Source organism: Eleginops maclovinus, chromosome 20 (genome assembly GCF_036324505.1).
Source record: "Eleginops maclovinus isolate JMC-PN-2008 ecotype Puerto Natales chromosome 20, JC_Emac_rtc_rv5, whole genome shotgun sequence".
Classification (NCBI taxonomy): Eukaryota; Metazoa; Chordata; class Actinopteri; order Perciformes; family Eleginopidae; genus Eleginops; species Eleginops maclovinus.
The window spans coordinates 24359245-24380018 of record NC_086368.1 but is presented as its reverse complement, the minus strand read 5'-3'; the positions used below and the strand labels follow the sequence as shown (position 1 = coordinate 24380018).

At 41.0% G+C, this 20774-nt stretch overlaps 2 protein-coding genes and 1 long non-coding RNA gene across 4 annotated transcripts; 1 reads left to right on the top strand and 2 right to left on the bottom strand.

Annotated features, from left to right (window-relative positions):
• Positions 1-844: 844 nt before the first annotated feature.
• Positions 845-7885, bottom strand: LOC134882261 (lipid transferase CIDEC-like). Of its 2 annotated transcripts, XM_063909880.1 has the most exons (7): positions 7738-7872; positions 4125-4251; positions 3466-3534; positions 3236-3389; positions 2754-2903; positions 1971-2161; positions 845-1280 (listed from the first exon to the last, which is right to left on the bottom strand). In XM_063909880.1, exons 3-7 carry the CDS (start codon positions 3516-3518, stop codon positions 1100-1102), a joined length of 729 nt encoding a protein of 242 aa, XP_063765950.1. In that variant the 5' UTR covers positions 3519-3534; positions 4125-4251; positions 7738-7872; the 3' UTR covers positions 845-1099. The 2 variants fall into 2 exon arrangements, with proteins under 2 accessions (XP_063765950.1, XP_063765949.1); XM_063909879.1 differs by lacking the exon at positions 4125-4251 and having other exon boundaries at positions 7738-7885.
• On the top strand, positions 7727-12136 carry LOC134882262 (uncharacterized). Its single transcript, XR_010168135.1, has 2 exons — positions 7727-8110; positions 11614-12136. It is a non-coding gene; the product is annotated as an uncharacterized LOC134882262 (long non-coding RNA).
• Positions 12137-13946: 1810 nt separating this feature from the next.
• On the bottom strand, positions 13947-20478 carry LOC134883468 (cytochrome b-c1 complex subunit 1, mitochondrial). The gene is made up of 13 exons (XM_063911839.1): positions 20329-20478; positions 18772-18912; positions 18570-18656; positions 17474-17603; positions 16831-17029; positions 16548-16627; positions 16334-16449; positions 15934-16077; positions 15425-15585; positions 15217-15302; positions 14745-14833; positions 14541-14616; positions 13947-14444 (listed from the first exon to the last, which is right to left on the bottom strand). The coding sequence occupies exons 1-13, from the start codon at positions 20389-20391 to the stop codon at positions 14422-14424; spliced, it is 1395 nt and encodes a 464-aa protein (XP_063767909.1). The 5' UTR covers positions 20392-20478; the 3' UTR covers positions 13947-14421.
• Between the last annotated feature and the right edge of the window lie 296 nt (positions 20479-20774).

The following is a 20774-nucleotide window of genomic DNA, read 5'->3' as shown; positions in this document are numbered from 1 at the left end:
CAGACATGTATCTTCAGGTATTATCAGACAGCCAATTCAGTTCAAAACCCGTCAAAAGCTGCCACCGTTCACAACCAGATAGCAAGAAGGGAAGATCTGCCACCAGCTGAAGCCATCATCTCTCTTTTCTGTGGGTATAATGGCTTGTTTCCGTCCCCTCGCCCCCTGCAGCTGGGTTCTCTTCCTTTGCTTTTCTGAGGCAGAGGCAGGCTGCAGCTGACAGGACAGTGCAGGCCGGGGGACAATTAGGGAAACGTGGGAGAGACAGCTGGACCTGTTGCCAATTACACAGACTTCAAACAGGAGTGTCTCTCTCACTCTCTCACACACACACACGCACACACACAGCTAATGGGCTAACTCTGCTCATACAGTATAGGCCCATTTTTAGATATATTGTATGTGTATTTAAATGGACATTCAGAAATGGAGAGTTTAAAGGAGCCCTGTTATTCTTTTTGGGGTTTCCCTTTCCTCTAGTGTGTTTTATGGGTTTTTGTGCATGTCCCCCCAACCCCAGAAACGCTTCCATTAGTCTCCTTTGTTTACTTCCGTAACATAGTGATATCCCTATGCAACACTCGCGCTTCACTTAGCCAGGGCTCCAACACATTGTATGTGATAGAGAGATTCCATCCCTTAGCCTAAGTGGTGGACCAGTCGCAGCAGAGCCGGCGTGCTAACCAATCAGAGCAGACTAGGCTGTGGTTTCAGACAGAGGGTGAAAAAGAGGTGCTACAGGCAGTATGAGAGAAATAAAGAGCTTTTTGAACATTAAAGCATGGAGACATACAGAGTAGTGGCAAAACATGGAGACATGAACCTAAAAAATGAGCAGAATATGTCCTCTTTAAAATAAGTTTTACTTTAATTTATTCATCATCATAGGAAAAAGCTACATCAGTGAGTAAAAGTGCTTTCTGTGAATAAAGTGTAGTATCAGTGTACATAAAGTGCAGAAAAATGTAACAGAGCAAGAAAGTGACAGTGAGACAGATGCAATGTCCGCAAACTGAACGTAAAGATCACCAGTTTCAACTGTGACCATCTACATTGTGTGCTACATCCCATAGTGGAACCTTGTCAGCTCCACTATTCATCAGTATGTTATCTTCCCCAGCAGCATGCTCTGCAGCTGCCTGAACCGACTCTCCTGCGGCAGCTCCAGCCTCTTCTCCGCTCGCTCCTCCTCCTCCAGCAGCTGCTCGATGTAGCAGGAGGAGCCCAGCAGGATGTGGCCAGTAGCCTGCATGGTGAAGATGGTCCATCGCAGAGCCTCCCTGGAGGCACAGACAGAGAAACAGAGAGTGGTCATGGGTTGAGTAATGAGTCACATACAAATTAAACAGGCCACATAACCTGGTGAGAGAACAACTGACAATCTCTTTTTCGCAGAATCTAATGAAACGGTCATCTAAAAAACAAATCCTTAAAATGCAATGTGAGCACAAAAGCCCATTGTTTGCCATGTCTGCAAAATGTAATCCTCTCTGACAGGAAGCTCCGTGCCAAAGCTGAAAACCAGCAGATCTCAGCAACGATGACATAACTCCTCCCAAAATTAATCTCGGTAAAATCTAGCCTTTGTTCTTCAGCAATATGATTTTTTAAATCCCGCCACCAACGCAGGTATACGCACTAAAATATGAATTTTGACTTGATGTTAGTGGCTGTGCACAGACTACTGCAACTGGTGGTAATATGTCAGAAAGGAGGCTGATGTAAAGTAGGAATTCATTTCAGAAACACAATGGGTGGTTGCATTGCAAAGGTGATAATCTGCTTGGTATTTTATGGATTATCACCTCATTAAAATGATTACATTATCATCCCTTAACTGGATTAAGTATTGCTAGTGATCCAAATAGCAGTTCAGTAAACCATAGATATGCTTCAGAAGAAAAACACACACACAGTTATATAACAACTCATAACAAAAGCAGAGATATTTGGATGACTGTTTCACTCACTTCAGCATGTTTTTGGCAGCGTGACAGCGCAGGTCGTAGGACAGAGAATAAACACCGTACATGGTTGCTTTCACGTTCAGGCAGCCGATGAAATCCTTGGGGTTGTTTTTGTAGAGGTCAAAAGTCAGCTTGGCCACATCTGTCCGCTGCTGTGGCCTGCACTCACTCAGCTGACCTCTGGAGGGGCTGCTCTGCGGAGCGACAGGGACGAGTCAAAAGGGTACATAGACGTTTCGGTGACGTTATTGCAGACACAGAAACAGCACACTGAAGCATGATGATGGGATAGGCAAATGACAATGAAGCAAGGTCAATGTGAGGTGACCGGAGTAAACAGGTAGAGGGGGATGCAAATCACTTCATATCCATGGAAATTAATTTATTGTCTGTACACACAATTCAAATTTGATGAGGTCTGGTTAATAATGAACCTTAGCGTTTCATTTTCCTCAAAAAACGATGAATGGAAAAAACTAATCTGATGCTGTTCGCCCTGTGCACAATAACTGACATATTACTTCCCTATTCTGACGGACGGGTAAAACATTTGCTGATTTAATTTCACTGAATATTCAATGTGTTATTTGCCACACTAAAGAACCTTGGTACTTTCCATATTCATGTTAGCTGCATAAAAGACACAGATATTTCTTTCAGTCACTACATCAATGAATCCCCGGCACAACCAGCGCTGAACAACAGAGGGAAATCAATTTGTGGAGCTTCACACTGAGCAGCTGATCAACAGTGTCACCCAGTGGTGGATGTGAAACACCATCATACCGGAGATGGGGTCCACTTGCATCCATTCTCCAGCACCATGAGGACAGCGTTTTCAGGCAGCGTCTGGAAGTACTCCTCTGTGTCCACCCCTGTGCCGTCTTCATCCAGCACCAGGGCGCCGACACATGGTACACTTAACGAGTCCCTGACCTGAGTAGGGGTGGAAGAAGTATTTTGATTACTTAATAAACTGAAAGTAATAATATCACTACACGGCACTAAAGTAAAAGCCATGCATTCAAAGCCATTCATTAAGATCCCTGTCACATTAAACAATCGTTAAGTTCTAGCTCTTAAAGAGGAAATAATATACTTATTGTCAGGTTCATATTTGTATTTTGTGCCTCTACTGTGACATGTTTTGAGCTTTAATGTTCAAAAAGGTCTTCATTATTTTTCTTATACTGAATATATACTAAATATATTGTTCAAGATCCGTCCTGAAAGACATTAAAATCCCTCCTGAGCCCTTTCCCCCTTACTTTGTTAATCAGGTCTTCTAGCGTGTCGGCCATGATGCCCTTCTTCACGCTGCGGTCGGCATTTGAGACCCTGAAGGGCTTTGGCCGAGGAGTTCGACCCGTCAGGAGCTGCTGAGTCATCGAGGCTCCAGCTGAGATGCTGGCTGTCACAGAACTGAGGGAAAAAAAGAGATGATTAACTACTAACTGATTGTTTACTTTCCTATATCGTCATGAAGTAGGTCTCTTACCTGGATAGGGAAGATGGAGTCGGCAGAGTGAGGATCTTCATGGCGTAATCCATCTGAGAGCACCTCCACCTGTGATTGGAGGTAGCAATTAAGACTTTAACTGCAGGTACACATCACCACTGTCAACATTACTAAAAGGCTTCACAGAGGGAGCTAGTAGTGGCTGAAAATGAAAACTGCAGCTTGAGAATTAAAACAATTTACATTAATAATTCAAGCAAATGATGTAGCGGAGTACTAAATTCTAAATACTAAATGAGTACTGAAGTGTCCATGTCCATATTAGAGAAGCAACTAAAGATTTGTTTTCTGTGGATTATGTTTTCAATTTATCAATGAAAATAATTCAGAAAATGAGTAAAAAGGATCAGTGTTTTCTAACGGCAAGAGGACATGCTTTAAATGGTCAATATATAAATGAAAGAGATTTATTTGACTTTCCAAGATTTCTTTTTCCTTCCTAAACTGTCTTACTTTAACTGATCATCAAGATAGAGGTTCTCAATTTTCCAGATGACAAGTTCAAGTTTACATCTTAGATAACTCAAAGTAATCTGTAAAGACACCATTTTCTTCAGCAAATGTCAAAGTAATGACCTGCTTAAAAGGAACAACAATCCACCACATGAATAATCTCCTTGTTATAGAAAGGTCCTGACCGTGCTTGAGTATAATCCTTATAGCGGTCGATCCTGAAGTGCTGCTCTTAACTCCACCAACCTCTCCAACACTCTTGTCTTGTTCCTCTTTCTTGCTCCACTTGGTCGCTGAACTTTGTGCTGTTGACTGTTGCAAGCTTTATTGAGTAATTCTCCATGAACACACCCCCCTGATCTCACCCTTTAAACAACCTGGATTCCAGTTTGTTAAATTAAAAAAACAGTTACATTAGCCTTTGAATTGATCCTATTAAAATAACCTTTCCACTTGAACTAATTTCTATTGAAATAAAAGTCACTCAGGGTAATTGAGAATAAATAAGTGTGAATCAACCCGTAGTACTACACAGGCCATGTTTACTAAAAACAAAATACATTTTTTTAATGGCTCTTGAGGAGAGCAGATTACTTTACATTAAGAGTTTGTGGTCAAAATGTTCATTTCCAACTATATGTTCCAACAAATCAAATTGAATGCATTTGTTTTACATAAAGCTATGAGCTAAAATTGAAATAACCCATTCAGACCAAAACCAGGTGATACGATTCCATGTTGTGGTTGAATAATATATATTTTTAATGGGTCTTTTGTTTATTTCCCATTAGTTGTATGCTTTAACTTTAAAGGGTTGCAAAGACAACAAAAAAGCCCTATACAAATGCAGGCCATTTACAATGTATTTGTGTTACTAAAGCGTGTTTAAATTCACATTATTTCAAAAGGTAAAACTGACAGTGTTTTCATATATCAGTTACAAGAGTATGTGCAGAGGCCTATGTAATCATTTGAAATTTCCAATGAGGTCACTTTCAAGTTTACCATGCGTATTAGACAGGTGATCGGTAAAAGGGAGAAAGGTGTACCTAGTGTTATCACTTAGTCAGGTATTCACTTGAGATCACTGTGTACACAGCAAAATTACCATTGACGATGTAAAATTAAATAATGGTCTACCACCAAGTCAAGCTTAAATTTCTAGGGGCCTACTAGTAGATGTCCTTCTGTTAAATCACTGTCTTAAGAGCTTCTCTGTTTCATGCCTCTCTGTGACTGTTTCAATGTTCAAAAGGTTTTTATGTTTTCATCATATGCACTGTGCTCGCACACTCTTTCACCTTTGTCTGAAACCACCGTATCTTGTGATGGTCAAACCATTAAGATGTCCGCCAAAGGAGACCAGGACAATTGGAGCGCTGCCACATCGTGGATGTAACTAGTGATGTCATATATTATGGGAGGAAACAATGAGTCAATGGAGGCTGTAACATTACTTAGCACTATTGAACTACAAGACCACTATCTCTTCCCTCAATCAATGGCTCGCTATTTCTAGTGCTCCTTTCACGTGTGGTTCAAATGTTTCACTAAGCACACATCATTCCAGTGAGTAAATGTAATCCATAATGCCACACGGGTCGACATTATGGTAAGATTGTGGGCGACTGGTCCAGCCAATACCGCTGATTGTTGTACACATAGCCTACTTCAGCGGCCAGGACACTTACAAACCCATTAAGGCAGTTACAACACTCTTGTTTTCTAAGATGATTACATTCAGGCCGTCTGCGTTGCTAGACAAATTTGGATTATACACGTAGAGGCAGGCTAATAGGAAGGAGAATCAATGGTCACTTACCAAGCATAGCAATGCTATTTAGTAGCCTAATATAAATGCCCTGGTCTTTATTGGATGTGTGCACAGCTGTTTGATACCAAAAAACACAAGTACAACGTGACATGCATGGGGGTAAGTGAAAAATCTGACTTAGCTTTTCCTTTGTCCTGCTGCCAACATTGGCAACAGGAAGCGAGGGTCCCTGTCTGGTTATGATTGAACAACACCTGGATAGATGATGAAGATGAAGCGCTTTGGCTGTCTTCCTCCCCGTTGAGTACCAGTCCTAAGCATTGACCAGTTCGCCAGGCAAGAATTGAAGGGTGAATAATACATTCATATCCTAGTGAGAGCCGTTTTCACCGACTAAACCTCATCAAGTTAATTTTGTAATAAGGTGTGTGGAGGACGAGTCGGATGCCCTATGAGGACATGCCGGATAAACCACGCACTGCTTCAGGAACAGGAGAGGCCTAACTGAGTGTCACACATTTTTTGTAAGAAACCTCTTGTTTAATGTTTACAGCAACTTTTATTCTGTCATTGCCAACTAAAGGTAAATACAAGTATGAGATGAACTTTTGTTATTGACCAAATACTTATTTTCCACAATCATTTGAAAATAAATTCATTAAAAATCCTACAATGTGATTTTCTGGATTTTTTTTCTCAATCTGTCTCTCATAGTTGAGGTATACCTATGATGAAAATTACAGGCCTCTCTCATCTTTTTAAATGGGATAACTTGCACAATTGGTGGCTGACTAAATACTTTTTTGCCCCACTGTATATATGTATGCTACTCAAACTTCAACTTCTTAGATCACGTTGTATGTCATAGGTCACAGAGTATGTCGCAGTAGGCTAATGTAATCATTTGGAAATTTCCCAAATGAGGTCATCTTTCAAGGTTTACCATGCGTTATCTTTGACGTTGGTGTATCCGGTTATAGGGAGAATGGGTGTAACCTTATAGTGTTATCACTTAGTCAGGTAGTCACTCTGAGATCACCTGTGTACACCAGCCACAACAATTAAAACCAAGTGACTGATGTGAAAAATTACGCAACAGGAGTCTCACCAAGTTCAATCTTAAATCTACTAGGGAGACGCTACTATGATAGATTGTCCTCTTCTTGTTAAAATCCACTGTTAAAGCAGACATATTATGCTCTTTTTCATGCCTCTACTGTGACATGTTTCAATGTTCAAAAAGGTTTTTATTTTTCTCATACTGCCTGTGCTGCGGCACCTCTTTTCACCCTTTGTCTGAAACCACAGCGTAGTCTTTTGTGATTGGTCAACCACTTAGATATGTCCCGCCAATCAGGTACAGTGGATTGGAGCGCTAGCCAATCGATGCACGAGTGTTACCTAGTGATGTCATTATATTATGGAGGTAAACAATGGAGTCCAATGGAGGCTGTAACATACACTTCAGCACTTTAGTTTGAATACAAGGACACATATTGCTCTTCCCTCACACAAATGCCATGCTATTTCTAGTGGCTCCATTTCACTCTGTGGTTCAGAATGTTTTCACTCTGAAGCAGCACATCATTCCCATGGAGTAAATGTATCACATAATGACACACACCGAGGCCTGACATTATGGTTAAGCATATTGTGGGCCGACTGGACCAGCCATAATCCTGCTGTTGTTGTTACACTAGCCTACTTCAGCGGGAGTAACACATTACAAAACCCATTTAAGGAGCAGTAAACAATCAGCCTCTTGTTTTCTAAGATGATTAACATTCAGACAGACTGCGGTAGAACAAATAGGATTATACAACCGCTAAGAGGCAGGCCTTAAACAGGAAATAGGAGAAACTGGTCACCTTCTACCAGCATAGCATAATGCTACTTAGTAGTAGCCTAATATAAATGCCCTGGTCTTTATTGAATGTGTGCACCAGCCTGTTTATAACTAAATAAAACCTGCTAAAAGACAACGTGACAGTGAATGGGGTAAAAGTGAAAATATTCAGACTTACTTTTCCCCTTTGTTCCTGCTGCCACATGCAAACATGCGAGCCGGTCCCTGCCTCAGCGTTAATTAACAACACCTGGATTGGATCGATTGAAGACTGAAGCGCCATTTTGGCTTCTTCCTCCCCCTCTGTTTGAGTACCAGCTCCTAAGCATTTGACCAGTTCGCTGTCCAAGACATTAAGGGGAATAACTACATACATTATACTATGTGAGAAGCCGTTTTCACCGAGCTGTAAACTAATATCAAAGTTAATTTCTGTAAATAAGAGTGTGTGGAGGGGGACGAGTCGGACGACCTATGAGGACATCGTGTGGATAAACCACGCACTGCTTCAGGAACAAGGCAGGCCTACTGATGTGTCACCCCATTTTTATGTAAGTAAACTCCATCTTCAGTTATCTAATGTTTACAGGCAGTCTCTTTTATTTGGGTTTTTGATTTAAAAGATAAAAGCTCTCTCTGATCTTATAAAGTATATAACAAATGGGTCCAAAGCAATATGTTGTTGATACCATAATTAATATTGTGGCAGATCTTTCTCTCATGCAATGATTTTTAAAAAGAAGTGTTCCTGTACTTGCACAAGAATATAGCATAATATCATATATAGCTCCTGCAGGTAAGCAAGGTTTGGTCAAATATTTAGTTAAATAGCATAAACATAAATAATACTAAGAAATTCTAAAATATTTATAGACGCATGGCTCTGTAACTACTCGTAGCAAACACTGTTGGGCTACCACTTTGAGGACATTAGTTGGGAATTGATTTGGACTTAATACAACATAAATGAGATATAACTTTTTATGACATACTGTACTTGAAATAGTATGAACTCCTATAGTACGACTTTTTATTGACAAATTAAAAAGTACATTGACTAAGCTGTTTGTGACACAATCTGTATTTTAAGTGATGAATTTGGCCAAGGTGGAGATTATTTCACCTAGTTTATTTATTGCTTGGAAGCTAAAACAACCTTTTTATAAAATAATAAATTAAAGATAATTATTCATCAAAGGAGCAATATAGTGAAACGCATGTGGAAAGCAGAATTAAACTGAAATACTGATTAAAAATTGGACGGTACAACAGTTATTTCCTGTAGTATTAGCAAGAATACACTTGACGAGGCTTATTTGTTAAATAACTCAAACCCAAAGTGAAAGACTAATTTAGCATTGTGGTTCCTCAGAGAAATGCAGTCATTACATAAAAGCCTCCATAAGTAGCCTTGAGTTGTTTTGATAACTGCCTTTACTATAATCAATGGGGTTTATTATTTAGAATAAAGCATTTTGCGACTGTATTTTTAATAAGCAGAATGTCTTTCCTTTATTGCCTGTGATGACGCTTAATAATTAAGAAAAGCTTAAGGAAAAACTATTTTGCCTTTCTTAACTAGATTAATGATACAATGATATAATAGCAACATGAACCCAAGTGTCCGTTGACAATATGACTGCAGCTACAGCAACAATACATTGCTAATGTCTGAATGATTGCAGGATAATGTGTTTATTTGAAAGGTGCTGCATCATATCATGAAACACATTGTACTATTTGCAATGTGGTCGCTTTAGCTGTTAGAAAACTGAAACCTGAAGAAATAATTCAAGGTCATGATCGGAGTAGAACAAACGAGACAAGCAGCTTATTTCACTCTGTTGCTTCATATTTCATGCTCATTGCAGGAGCACAGATGAGTCACGCCACACATATTAGTGTAATGTAGAGCAGATAATGCATCCGACTTAAAATAGAATTTATTGAGTATCAGCGAACAAAGGTCTTTAGAAAGGGTCTGTTCTTCTCTCAGAGGTCAATATCCTGCCCGTGTTTTTGTCCCGTTATCACACATCAGACGCTGCTGCGGGTGATGCAAGCTCATTTAGCTCAGGGCCATTCATTTGTGCTTTATGTGGTTGCTGATGCTTGTAATAATGCTACGCAGGCCTGACATCAATGCAGAGTGAAATGAATCAGACTGGGGCAAAAATAATAATATTTTTTTATCACATTGGATTTAATTGAACAAGCTTTTCTTTGAATGCGAGATTACACATGGAAACACAAGAAACCTAATCACAGTTCTTTGTTTGCAGTTTGTTCTACGTAATACTTATTTCAGACCTTGGGTGTAGAACGAGGTAATATAATCAGATAATACAAGTATAAAAGTAAAGCAGATCTAAGCTCTAAAGGACAGATACTGACCATAATGACTCATTTCACCTGAACTAACACTGTTTCTAAGCAGGTGTCGGTGCCACGATGTAAGAGGCTAAGTCCTCTGTGGTTTTTGTCCATGGAGCCCCTGAAAGCTCCCAGGGGCCCCGGTTGCTTCTTATTTCCTCTTGCCTATTCGTGCCATCAGTTCTGCGTTGGCTGCCGCCTTGGTCCTCATGTCCTGGTTCTTGGCCAGGTCTATGAGGACGCTGAGGATGCTGGTGGGAACATCAAGGGACAGGGCGAAGCGGGACCCCTGCTGGGCTCTCTTTGGCACCTGGGAGGCCGGGCGGGGGGCTCTTTCTCGACGGAGCACCGTGTGAAGCTCTGAACGAAGCAATGAGTTCAACACCCCGCTGCGGTTTAGAAAGTCGACAGCCAGCACATCCCTCTGTATGTCTTCATCGAGTTTAGCAAGAGAGGAGCTGCTCCTCTGGCTCTGGACACACCACGGCAGCAGCAGAGCCAGGCAGAAACACACACTCACACTCCTCATGGTCTGCAGGGAGGGAAGAAGAACAGATCAGCTATTGGCTCACCGTTACATAACGACCCACTGCATGTCTTCTCTGGCTGATGGCATGCATTAGGAACTTTGCAATCATTTCAACAAAAAGCATCTGGAAACTTTATTGTATTTAACTGTTCACTAGTAAAGTGAGACTCATAACTTATAATTATAAATAATATAATATAATTATGAATAATATCCTACAATTTAAATGATGTCCGCTGTAATTCGGCCCTTCATAGTGTTTATTTGTCAGTCTACAGATTTCTGTATTATTTTCTATTTTGAGATGTTCCTATTTTTTGTTCGTTTATTTTCCACTCCATGTGCAATGCCTTTGTTTTAACATGCTGCTGTAACAAAAAACATTTAGGATCAGTACAGTATATGTTGTCTTTTTTTATCTTAGTCAGGACAGGAGGTTTTTACATGGGAATACAGAGTGTGATGCAACAGTAGGTTTGAATTCCCAATCATTTGTAATTGTTATATCCAGCAATACTCATGAGTGATATATTTCAGTAGTTCCTGCCAATGCAAAAATAGAAGCGATAAATTATGTATCCGTTGTGCAAAAGCTGGCAGATTTGAAACATAACTTAAACATCACAATTCCTAATTTAAATAATGTGCTGCAGAGACTTAAAGATTCTCAGAAATTGTGTCCACTCGTGCACTGAACAACTTTCCAATAAATCAGGCAAGTGAAAACAGAGTTTGATGCAACATTAGGATGAAATTCCTCATCATTTATGTTATATTCCTTACAATGTATGTTCTGCCTGTTTATATACAGCAAGATCAATTTTAGATTACATTTAAGAAGTCCCTGCCGATATGAAAAAGATAACTGATATATCCATTTTCTAATAGTTGGCAGATTAAAAAAAACCAGTAATCAAATCAAATGTCTTCATTTATATTTAAAAAATGCAATTAAAACAATGGTGTCCACTTATAAATCAGGCCATGTCCTTAATTATGGATAAACATTAAGCATCACAAAGTGTCATAATCACACTCAGTACTTACTCAGTTTCAACTCTGTGAAAAGTTGCTATCTTGTCAAAAAGGCACTTCTGCTTCCTCTGGTCTAAAGCAAGTATTCTGTAATGATGTCTTGTCTTTGCTCCTCAGATATCCTTGGATGTGTGTCTTCTGTCCTCCAGCTTCTTCTTCTTCAGCAACAAGAGGATGGACCTGTGTGCCACGCAGTCGTATGTTCAACTGGACTTCTGCCCGCTCGTCCACGACTTGGTCTTTATCTACGTCTGTTTTCTCTGTGACACTGCCCCTTCCCTTCATTTGTATCTTTTACATCTCAACACCCCGTCACAGTCTCGTCATTTCATCTCATTTCCTCTGCACTCATTGCAGTCTTTCTTTTTCTATAAATAACATGATGGTAATCACAATAGTTTGCCTTGAATGAGTTGGATAGTTGCCCCAGTCTGCAGTCAAGACAAGGTTCAAAGTTAAGTACCAATACGCTGCAAAAAAACCAAGCCCTTTCTTATCGTGGTGATATGAGTCACTGTCACTGAGATGCCTAATTTTAGTCCTATTACAGATGTAAAAATCTTTGTTGTTCCTATTGTGTTTTTGCAAGACTCAGCTCTGATAGAAAATGCTGAGTAAGTTTAATAAACATTCAGATTTATTTCATAAGCATTGCTGTTATTGTGTTTTGAGGATCTATTGTTGACAAAGCAAAACATCACGTACTATACAGATCACACCTAGTATCCTGCAGCAGCTGGACCTCTATCCACCTGTAACCTGTTCACTTAAGCATTTTCTGATCAATAAGTGAGACTACAGAAACATCTCCAGCACCTAAAATAAGATATTGAGGGGTGGATATTTCTCTACGTCACAAACTCCAGAAAACAGTAGTTCTGGATGAAAGAGCAGGCCCTAATATTCAGTGATTCAATTCTACATGAAGCATGAAGTTGAGGGTAACAGCCGCTAAATGTGGTGTCATCAATTAGTTAAGGGAGGCAATTGCATTTCCTAAAATTAGATTCATGTGTTTCATAATACTTTATAATTAAAGGGACGGCAAATTTGCTCCTTGGGATCCAATCTTAAAATGATAGGCTGGATTAAAGATGCAGTATCAGTTATTTTTGACGGATTTTGTGTAATGACAGCCCAGCTATATATACACGTGTGTCCTTATGTGGCACCTTTAATTAATACCAAAATGTTCAATCAAAATGCTGAACACTGTGCATGTTTACTACTTAAAGGAACATCATGTATGAGTATACAAATGTCTATTTAAAGCCCACAGAAGAGGAAGGGGGGAGTGTTGGGAGGTAAGATGGGAGCAGTCGAGCTCTCTGGAGAATAAGCAGGAAGAGGCTGTCAGGCCCAGGAGGGAGACCGACGAGACAAAGGTTTCCTGGGTCACCTCCAGTCCGGCCCATCAAGGGACTAATCCTTATCTGACTAACAATGGAAATATTACAAGTGCAGACTGATTACGATAGTTAGGCCCTCAGGGGCCTTCAGGGTTACAAACCGTCTCAGTTACCCTCAAATAAACAAACATGGGTCACACAAATGTCAGCCAGCATCACTATTTTTGTATACATGTTGTATTGCATTGTTGTCACAGATACTGGGTGACGCAGTATGTGCACTCGTAGTTAGATTATTTAATCTCTATGATTCAAGACCCAACATATATAGCAACGTACACTATCACAGCGTATAGATCACTGATAAACTAGGTATACAATCCAGACAGAACATAGGAACTATGAAAGACGGCAAGTGTGATTTTAGAGTGATGCTTCTTAATGTGATTCATGTGTCCCAGAAATCTACCTGGCATGCGAATAATATGTTTTATGTGCAGTGTTAGAACAGTCATTTTTGTTAGACTCCAAATTGAGTTTAGTATTTAAATGCCTTTGTAAACGTCTGACTATAGTAATACAGAACCAGATTCAACATTTCAGACAAACATTCATTACCTAACACACATTCAGACACTATTTCTGAATACACACATGCAGTTTTGTTAGGGAGACGTGTCAGAGTGAAGAGGCTGCAAGGTTTTCTGGCACCAGGGAGCAGTAGGGGGTTCAGTGCCTTGCTCTCGCAACTCTGCATGCCTCTCCAGGCTGGGACCAGGCCTTGAACCAGCTGTCCTGATTCAGGCAACGTCACTACAGATTGAGCTACTATTCGTCTATATGTTCAAATGAAATTTCTCAATATTTAACAACACATTTACTTTCTTGCTGGTCGGATTGGCTGTTCTCCAGAGCCTGAAAAATTCCTTTAATCAAACTGAGCAATAACCACGAAAATATTGCTGACCAAGAAATGATGCTTTATAAACTTGTGTGTAGATGTAAAGTAAAATGGGATCTGTACTGCAAATGTGTATCTTAAATACTATGCTTCTGTTAGAATACTATATTACTGCACATACGAGACAAACCACAGGTAAATATTTTACAGTATTTTTATTTTGTCGGAATGACAGTTTCTGTTATATACAATAGAGGACAGAAACAAATGTTACAGAAATTATAAATATACTCTTGCTCCAGACAGGCTGTGTTCAAGCTGTGTCCAGTAGATGATTATTTACTATTCAAGTCTTCTCTCTCCCCCGTCTGTAAGTCAGTACCAGGTAATGAGGGACTGGGAAATACAATCAAGAGGTAACAGATGTGGGATTTCAATATTCGCTTGTGCAGACGGACCGCCCTCATGACTAAGAGTGATCAGTGGGCGGGATAAGAGAGAGGATGATGTGCTGTTTAGCCAACGAGTGGCAACACTGAGGTGAACTCTTGCAGTGACGGCGGGAGGGAAGCGGGTTCAAGAGGAAGATGAGCAGCAAACGTGGGACACATGGAGCAACACAACAATGCTTTTTAAAACCTCAGCCAGTACATGGCACTGCGCACTCTGTTGTAGTCAGGGGAGCTGCTCGCAGGGACCTGACGGAGAGAGGCAGGAGGGGACAGGTTAGAGAAAGATATCACAGCCTGGGCTCTGAAGTATCTGCAAAGGGACAAAAACCACAGAGAACTTACCGACAGCTACCACAGCGGGACACTTATCGTAGATGTATTTGCTGCAGATGTCACGCACCATCTTGGGGGTCACGGCCTGAAAGAAAACAGTGGAAGAAGTCAGACCTCTTATCCTGGAGACAGAGTAGAAGCCACTTTGGAAAAGGGGCAGCTTCATGCAACGGTTTTTATTTCTCTCAATTCTAGTTCAGAATGTAGACTCACGTCGATGCGAGCGTCCCACTCTGCCAGAGGAATACGCCGTCCGTAGTTCAGGACCTGTCTGCCAATGTCGTCACAAATTGGGGTTGTTCCTAAAAGACAAAAGGGTATGATTAGTGATTCACTCATTTTGTTTCACTCATGGTAAAACATTCAAATGACATGTACATGTTGAGCAGTTTAGAAAGTCCATGATGGAAAGGAGCAAGGTGAATTCTTAGTTTACCTACCCCTTACTCAAAATAAATGGTGTATTTGTGGGTGTGCATTATGAAAAGGTCTAACTGCCTTTTTCTGTCAAATAAAAGGTTTAATACTACGTGTGTTGCCCCAAACTTCAACACTGTAATTCAAATATGGCAAATGAAATGTACAGAATTCGCATTGACCTGTAGTCTAGCACATACTTTAGACTTGGAATTTGGAGGAGTTAGTGTGTGTGTTTTTGTTAAAGCATCAAAGACCTGTCACCCACCATTGAGCTGTCCCACCAGGCTGGCCTTCAGGGCGATCTTGCCTCTGGCCACATCACTCTCAGTCACTGTGGTGCACAGGTTCATCCTGTAGGGAGCAGCAAGTGGCAGAAATAAGAAGTGATGTGTAAGTTGTCCTATAATTAAAAGTGAAATAACATTACAGTTTCGATGTTCTTTTAGTGTCTCTGTCCTGCAGTCATTACTGACCAGGCGTTCTGGGACCAGTGCATCATATCTTCAATCTGGTGCTTGTCACACACAAAGTAGATGCCCAGCAGGCCGCTGTTGCTGTAGGACGAGTGGAAAGCCTGGAAGCTATGACACAGGTTCTCCTCCACGGCAAGGCGAGCCAGGCGGCTGCTCAGATGCTGCAGGGAGAGGAAGGGAGGGGAGAACAAAATGACATGACTTAAAGAATACAATATCTACAATCGCTATTCTATTCAGGGATGGGCTCTCCGTGATTAACCAAATGTTCCAGCAGCTTCTTGTATTTCAGGTCTTGTTCCTCCCGACATGTCCAGAGGCAGGGGTGAGACCGCTGACCCAGGTCATGAGAGAGGATCATAATCTACCCCTTCATAATGGCCACTCAAGACATCAAGAACCTCAAGTGGGCAAAGCTAAAAGGGGACGCTGCCAGATGAAATGAATCCTTGTCTTTTCTTAACTGCATAAGCCAAAATCAGACCTGTACAAAAACACATTTCACCAACCTTTCCACCGCCGTAGGTGAGGTCAAAGCTGCCGATGATGGAGTTGGCCACCATGAGTGGCACGATGTCCGGGCTGGACGCATTTGCACCTTCAACAGCGAAGGCAACGTGAGCCAGAGGCAGAGCATCGTCCCGCATACGGATCTGAGGGGAGGCAGGAGAGGACGAGTTTAACAAAACAATGAATCATGACTGTAACAAAACGCTGCCTCTATGATAAAAATATACATCTAATTCATACAACACATAACTAGAAGATAATTCATTCAGTGCCACATTAAAGATGGCCTTGTTCAGTGATTTCTCCAACATGTCACAGTTATATATTTGAAGGATGATAAATAATGGTGATGTGAAATGGCAGAGGAATAGAAAAACCAACGGAATATTATTAACACACCTCACTGCCTGTGAATCTGCAGGGGGCCAGCACGGGGATGGCATCGTCCTCGTACTCAAACGAGACTCCGCTGAAGTGAGACTTGGCCAAACCAACTAGCTCCTCGTGGTTTACACCTGAACAGGCAGAACGCCACGTTAACAGAGAGCTTAAAGTAGAAAATCACAGCTAGCAGAGTGCCTCCTCACAGTGTGTGTGTTAGAAGAGGACGTACCTCCAGCAGCAGACAGCACCATGCGGGGGGCTTTGTAGTGGCTGTTGATGTAGTCCACTAGGTCCTGGCGGGTCAGAGTCCTAGGAGGGTTAAATAATTGTTACACACTGGTGCATACTTTAATAGAACATGGAATAGACATACTAATATTTAAAATGGACTTATTATGCCTTTTGGGGTTTTCCCTTTCCTGTAGAGTGTTATATATTTGTTTGTCTGTAAATGGTCTGCACAGCCTAAAATCCCCTCCAGAGTGTGTGTGTGTTTGTACAGTTCCTCTTGCCTGGCATTGCTGGATGGTCCGAGCACGCTTTGTCCCAGAGCAGTGCCCTGGAAGGCGGTGGCGTGCAGCAGGTCGAGACAAACCTCCTGCAGGTTCCCCTCCACCTCCTCCAGCTCGCGCAGCACCACGCCTCTCTGCTGCTCGATGTCTGCCTCGTTCAGCGAGCAGCTCTGCACCACCTCTGCCAGCAGCTCCACGGCTGGAAACACAGAAGAATAAATATGATTCCCATCTTAGGGTGAACAAACATGCGTATTAAGCATTTCACTATTATCCAACCTATAAAGATTTTATATATAGAAATGGTAATATTCTAAATTCAGTAAACTCTCAGAACATTTCTATTCTATGCAGGGAATCTATGATTAAACCAATGTTCCAGCAGATGCTTGTATTTCAGGTCTTGTTCCTCCTGACATGTCCAGAGGCAGGGGAGGAGACCCCTGACCCAGGTCATGAGAGAGGATAATTATCTACCCCTTAATAATGGCCACTCAAGACACTAACAACCTCATGTGGGCAAAGCTAAAAGGGGACGCTGCTGGATAACTATATTGACTTGAGGCTTTAGTTTCAGTTTTCCTCCCCTTCTTTCCTTTACTGCATAAACCACAATCCCAGGATGAACTGAGATTCCTCGCACCTTTGGGCAGGTCTTTGGCGAGGGTCTTCATGTAGTAAGCTGTGTGCTCGCGGGAGGTGTAGGCACTCAGGTGGGCTCCCATAGACTCCACCTGCTGCTCCAGGGCCGTCTGAGGGTGATTCTTGGTTCCCTGGGGACCAACAACAAATGTTTATTAGAAGGGACTGTCTTACGGCGTTGATTGGTAAAAGGTGTGATGTCTAAGAACAATGATTTAATGGTCGCTTTTTGTTCATTTTATTCTGTCGGGTTTGGCTTGACCTACATTCATGTTGTTAGTTTCATGGACGCTCGTTTAAATGACAGGACTGTTGGAAAATAATATAACTTGTTCTCCAAACAGTTTGCTGACATAATGTTTTATCTCTGGCTACGCAGCACTGATTCATTTAAATATAGCCTGTTATAAAACTGTTGAGTAGTAACAACAACATGGTTAAACAAGGTTAATTCATGTATAATGAACAAATGATGCTTGTTTTTCTCATTCAGAAGTTAATATGCAGCGTTGAAACAGAGCCAGTGTTCCTGCCTCAGTTTCCAGACTGCGGTCCATCCAAACACTTATGTGAATTATGTAATTAAGAAAGCTAAATAAAAGCAACAAATCCATCCTGACTTTCCCCAGAGCTGTTGGACACACTGCTGCACACTTATTAACACGTATTTTCTGTCATCATATTGCTTAGGAATAAGGCATAAATGATCTAATTTGAGGAGGACCCTGTCCACAACAGCACTTTCATGTGTTTCTCCTGACACTAAATTTGTCATTATGTAGTGACTTTATTGGCCTCAACCCATTCCAGCTGATGGAAACACTGTGTATTGTGCCACCATTTATCATTGCCTTTATCACAATTGTTTTTTCTAGCTCACGGGAAAATCTATCATGGGCAGTGGGTTTTTTAGTTTGTTATAAATACAGTATTGTCATAATGTTTAACTTAAATGGGCCAACAAAAGCAGGGAAGAGAAAGCCTAATTGTTTTCATGGATGTTAATTATGCAGATTTGAAACTTTCAAGGAAAATCAGTTTAGCAAAAGCATAATTGATGATGAACCCTTAAGGCCATGAAGCTCAGAAATGTATACCTTGAAAGCCATGTGCTCCAGGAAAAAGCCTGCTCCGTTGTTCTTCTCACTTTCATAGCGACTACCAGCACTGATCCACAGTCCAACCTACGGTAGGGAATAAATATGTGATAACAGGGAAAATATTAATTTACAAAAACACAATTTAATCAAACAGCCCAACCCCCTTCATGGCTGTAAATAAATCCCCTACTGTTCTTACCGTGCAAGTTGCCTGTCCGGTCTCCTCAGAGGCGACCCTCATGCCATTGTCCAGGGTAGTGAGGCGAGTCTCAGGGGCTCCCAGCAGACTCTGGGCATAGCTGACTGAAGCCTGTCCACGCCTCAGAGACAGCAGGATGGGCTGCAGGGGTAGAGACACCAGTCATTTTATAATCCTAAGCAAATCGAAAATACTGTTCAGAAAATGTATATTTTCAAACCATTGGAAACCCCTTTAAATGTTTTCATCATCCAGAATATGAGCGCTTTAGGAATGTTTTTGTAAAACATTGTTCACATGACTGCATTGTGCACCGATTCATTCTTGTAATTATCCTTACCAAGCAAAGGAGGACAAGTTTCACGTTAAAATGACAAAATAGAGCATTTTAGAACTGTTTATTCATAGTGCAGTATTTACCTAGCTATTGTACGCCTTGGTTTGCTATTACTGTAAAACTAACACCCTTTAAAAAGGACTTCACATCAGGATTCTGAATTGGACGCATGTGTTTCCTGTTTTTACACACAGAGGAAAAGTTGCAAAAGCAAGCTCAAAGTAGTCATTTGTCCACATGTCTAGGTCAGATTGTACTGAAAATGTAAAGACTAGTATTAACCCATATAAATACAACGCAAGAGTAAAAAGGCTTGGCATAGGACAACATCTAACCTTAAAGCTAGCAGCTGACATTGACACCCCTGGCACCTTGCTATCTACCCATGACTAAAAATAGACAAAACTCAAATATCAGTATAAACAACTTCAATAGAAATGAATTACATGTAAAAGCATCTAGTTTAACACATCCATTGTAGGGTAATTGGATGACATTCTATAATCATTTTCATTCCAGACTGTATATACACAATCATTAGGATTTATCTAGGATGATGATGGTAGTTAGCCACATGTGTAAATAATTAAAGGTTAGTCATGATTTATGATAAATACAAAACCCTGAATCACACTACTTTTGAAGTAGCTGCACTATCCAGTTTTCATTACTATACAATCGTCCCGTTAGCAGTTTATTAACGTCATTGTTCAAATTGGCTCACAGTTACCCTTTATTGGCTCACAGTTACCCTTTAAAACAATCACACATTTTGACAGTTAACATTAGTGCAGTGTTGGTTGGCACTGCCTCTCGAAGTCACCATGCTAATGCTTCTAGCCAGGAAGCTACCTTTGGTAACTTAAAGAGGGCAAGCGAGGACAAGGGAGAAACGATACAGCTGTTGACCTTGTGAACGTCTGAGACAACGACCAGCTTATCAGTTCAACACGTATATAAATCTGATGGTATACATTAAGTGTTTGTTACAGGACGTTTTTTTAACATTTGACAGTTGACCTTGCGTTCACTGCAAGCTAACTAATGCTAACTGCTTCCCGTTCGCCCAACAGCGGACAGCTAAGCTAGCCGGTTAGCAAGCTAGCCTGTTAAGTAATCAGGCAGTTTTACCCTCCTAGATTCGTTTCAGCGTAACGTCCGAACAAGTACAGCTTCGGTATACCTTTTACATATGTCAAAGCCTTTAAAAGTGAGCTTACATTTCGGGATTTGGCGAGGGCTCGACCCACAGTGCTCCCGACTCGGCACACGGACGCCGCCATTTCTCAGGTTACAGACGGTAGTGGAGACTGGGCTGTTGTCGTGGGTCGTCTTCTTCTTTGCTGTCAGATAAATGTGTAGCACCTGTTCAACTAAAATATGTAGTATTGCCACCAGCTGGCCATTATGTGTTATGGCAGGTGAATTCAGTACAGTGTGACAACTGATTCAGAAGAAGATTTTAGTTTGAGTCCGGACTTTTATCTCAAGCTGTACATGTAAATGTCTTACTATTAATACATATTCATACCCTGAAGGTATCTAGCTGCAACACTGGTGTTGTTTTTATAAGCCTAACTTCAAGAAAAAAAACAAAGCAAGCGGAATGAAAATAAAGTTGTTTTTGGAGCTCACAACGTTGGAAATGGCATTATAATAAGCAACA